Source organism: Monoraphidium neglectum, assembly GCF_000611645.1.
Source record: "Monoraphidium neglectum strain SAG 48.87 unplaced genomic scaffold scaffold00170, whole genome shotgun sequence".
NCBI lineage: Eukaryota > Viridiplantae > Chlorophyta > Chlorophyceae > Sphaeropleales > Selenastraceae > Monoraphidium > Monoraphidium neglectum.
The window spans coordinates 921-4105 of record NW_014013458.1 but is presented as its reverse complement, the minus strand read 5'-3'; the positions used below and the strand labels follow the sequence as shown (position 1 = coordinate 4105).

Here is a 3185-nt window from a genome sequence, read left to right as displayed (position 1 = left end):
ACAGCGCTCGGCGCGGCCCCAAGCGGCCGCGGGCTGCGGCCGGCCAGGCCTCCTCGCCCGCACCATCGCCTCGACGTCGGCGACGGACGGGGGCTGTGCAGCAGGGCGGCGGCGCTGGAGAGCAAGGCGCAGCAGCAGAAGGTGATGGTGGCGGTGTCGATGACGCCGCCGATGCTGGCGCTCCCTGGGACCCCATCGCCAAGCGCGGGCGGTGGCACCCCCTGTTCCACCCCTCCAGTGTCACCCTGGGTGACCTCCGCTCGGCGGCCGCCGCCCACCGCCGATGGCTGTCCTCCCGCCTCCGCCTCCGCGGCGCGGCCTTCGAGGCAGCAGACGCTGCTGGGGCGGGCGGCGGCGCGGCCGCGGCAGCGGGGGAGCGAGAGGGCATTGGGGACGGCAGGGCGCCGCCAGCGCCGCCGCGGGTGGTGAAGCGGGCGGCGCGGTGCTGTGACACCTCGCAGCTCGACCCCGAGGCGTTCCTGCAACACCTGAAATCACTTCCCTGGTGAGGGGAGGGGGGCTGGGAATCCACACGGCGTATGCTTCTTTTGCGGCAGAACACGGGGGCAGGATATCAGGGTTTGTGGGGCGCATGCGCTCTGCCACGCTTGTGAACAGTACGGTGGGGTTGTCTTCTCAAGCACACAGTCAAATAGGGATCACGGCTTAAGGTTGGGCCTTTTCAAGCACATGATCAAATACAAGGGGTGTCATTGAGGCGCTCGGCTTCTTGGTGCTCGTAACTAAGAGTGTTGAGCGTTGTCATGGGCACATTTCAAATGCTGATGCCAATTCTGAACACTCTGTGGCTGGTTGATGGCCTTGGTCATAACCTTGATCCCCAACCCCAACCCTGCAGGTACGACGGGCAGGTGGCGCACGAGAGGGAGATCCCGGCCAGGGCAGCACGCCACGTGATGCCGCGTGCGCAGCTGGCGCCGACGACGGCGGCTGCGCTGGCGGCGCGCGGGATCACATTGGGCGTGCCCGAGAATGGCGGCGGCGGCGGCGACGGGGAAGCAGCACCAGCGGCGCTAATGAACGGTGGGCTCGTGCAAGGGGCCGCCGGCCACGGTCGCAGCAGCGGCAGGGCTGGCGGCCTGTTTATCCACCAGGCCGCCGCCATTGACGCCCTGTTGCTGGCGCGGCGGCACGTGGTGGTGGCCACCCCCACCGCCAGCGGCAAGTCCCTGTGCTACAACGTGCCGGTGCTAGAGGCCCTGGCGGCGGACAGGGACGCCTGCGCCCTGTACCTCTTCCCCACCAAGGTGCGGGCTTGCGCTGCGCTGTTCTTGCGCTGCTCATGTCTTTGTGCGCGCGCTGCCTGGCTGGCCTAAGCGCCCTGTCGGCAACACTCGGCGGCCTTGTCACCCTGACGCATCCACACCGGACTTCACACTCTGCTTCTGGGTCTCCTGACCTTTTGGGCATGCAGTGATGTGATTGGTCCCTGCAACACGCATTACGACCTTCATCCTCAAAACCACCTCCATCCGCCCACAACCGCACCGCACCGCTAGGCCCTGGCCCAGGACCAGCTGGCGGCCCTGAGGGGCATGCTGGCTGCGGCCTTCGGGCCGGACGCCGCCGCCATCGTGGAGGTGGGTGTGGGGGTAGGAAAGGAAGGACGTGCCCAGGACCACGGTGCGGCTCGGCCCCCGTCCTGCGTGGCCCAGACGGGTGTGGCTTACAGAAACTCTGTAAAAAAAGTGATTGTGTCGCACTCACACGTCTAACCTCACTTGGGCGCCTGCCGCAGTCCTGCAGAACCCCACTTCACCTCTGATACGCCTCCCTTCCCCCGAAACAACGGTCGTCGTGACATATGCAGACTTATGACGGAGACACCCCTCAGGCCGCACGCGCCGACGTGCGTGCCCGTGCCCAGCTGTTGGTGACCAACCCCGACATGCTGCACTGCAGCATCCTGCCCTTCCACACCCAGTTCGCGCGGCTGCTGGGCAACCTCAAGTGAGAGCCCTGAGCTCCCGGGACGATGAGGGGTTTGGGCCCAGGGTTGGCGCGATCCTCATCCCCTCCCTTTTGCATACGTCAGCTGCACGCATGCAAGTCGCCAGCCTGCGGGCCAGTACCGGCTCACAGACCAGTCTCTGTGTTCCACAGTACACACAATATTTCTGGCAAGGTACAGCATCGCGGCTGCGAGCCACCCAGGCGCGTCCGCCTGTCCACCACACCTCCCCTCTTCCCCAAAACTGCGCACACAGAGAACACACCACAACACACCTGACTCCGTGTTTCACCTGCGCTCCTATGGCCCCTGACTCTCCCCCCTGAACACCTCCCCCCCACCCCCCACCAAAAGGTATGTCATCGTGGACGAGGCCCACGCCTACCACGGCGCCTTTGGCTGCCACACCGCCCTCGTGCTGCGCCGTCTCCGCCGCCTCTGCGCGCGCGCCCACGGCTCCGAGCCGCTCTTCGTCCTGACCAGCGCCACCGTGGCCAACCCCGGGCGCCACGCGTCCCTGTTGCTGGGGGAGGGCGAGGCGGCGGTGCAGGTGGTAGGGGAGGACGGGTCCCCCAGTGGCGCCAAGGCCCTGGTGCTATGGAACCCGCCACTGACGGCCGACGCCAAGGTGGGGCGGTCGTGTTGGGGGATGGTCCACACAGTTGCATAGGCTTTCCTTGAGTACTGACAGGTGGCAGTGTTTTGCAGAGGGGTAATTCTTGCATGATGGTTCTTGACAAGAGTTAGTATAGTGAGGACACTGTGTCCACCTCGCCAAAGAGTGGTCAGACGTCACAAGCCAAGCACCTGCTTAAATTCTGGGCCCTCCGGGTTGGGCATTTGTGCGCACTTGCTTTCAGCGGCGTGAAGGTGCCCACCCATTGCACAGCTACCCAGAGTTGATGCTTCAATGCCAATCCAGTGAACCTGCATGGCTCCGGGAGCATGCGACCTTACGACACTGCGACTCGACCTGCTCAATGCTCACCTTCACACCCCGCATTGCCCTTCCCTGGCGCACACAACACCAGGCAGCTCAGCAGGCAGGCCACGAGGCCGTCACCCGCACAGAGGGCCGTGCCAGCGGGGGGTCGACCTACCGGCTGCGGCGGCAGCAGATGCGGGTTGAGCTGCGGGAGGCCAACGCGGCGCGCAGGTTGAGGGCACTGTGCTCGTGGTCTGGGGACCAGCTTTTGTGGCTCGGGGCGTGAAT

At 65.7% G+C, this 3185-nt stretch overlaps 1 protein-coding gene across 1 annotated transcript; it reads left to right on the top strand.

The window, feature by feature from the left end:
* Positions 1-1037: 1037 nt before the first annotated feature.
* MNEG_1645 (ATP-dependent helicase) lies at positions 1038-2897 on the top strand (the record flags this gene model as incomplete). The annotated part of the gene is made up of 5 exons (XM_014049873.1): positions 1038-1268; positions 1521-1601; positions 1889-1971; positions 2327-2600; positions 2895-2897. The coding sequence occupies 5 exons, from the start codon at positions 1038-1040 to the stop codon at positions 2895-2897; spliced, it is 672 nt and encodes a 223-aa protein (XP_013905327.1).
* Between the last annotated feature and the right edge of the window lie 288 nt (positions 2898-3185).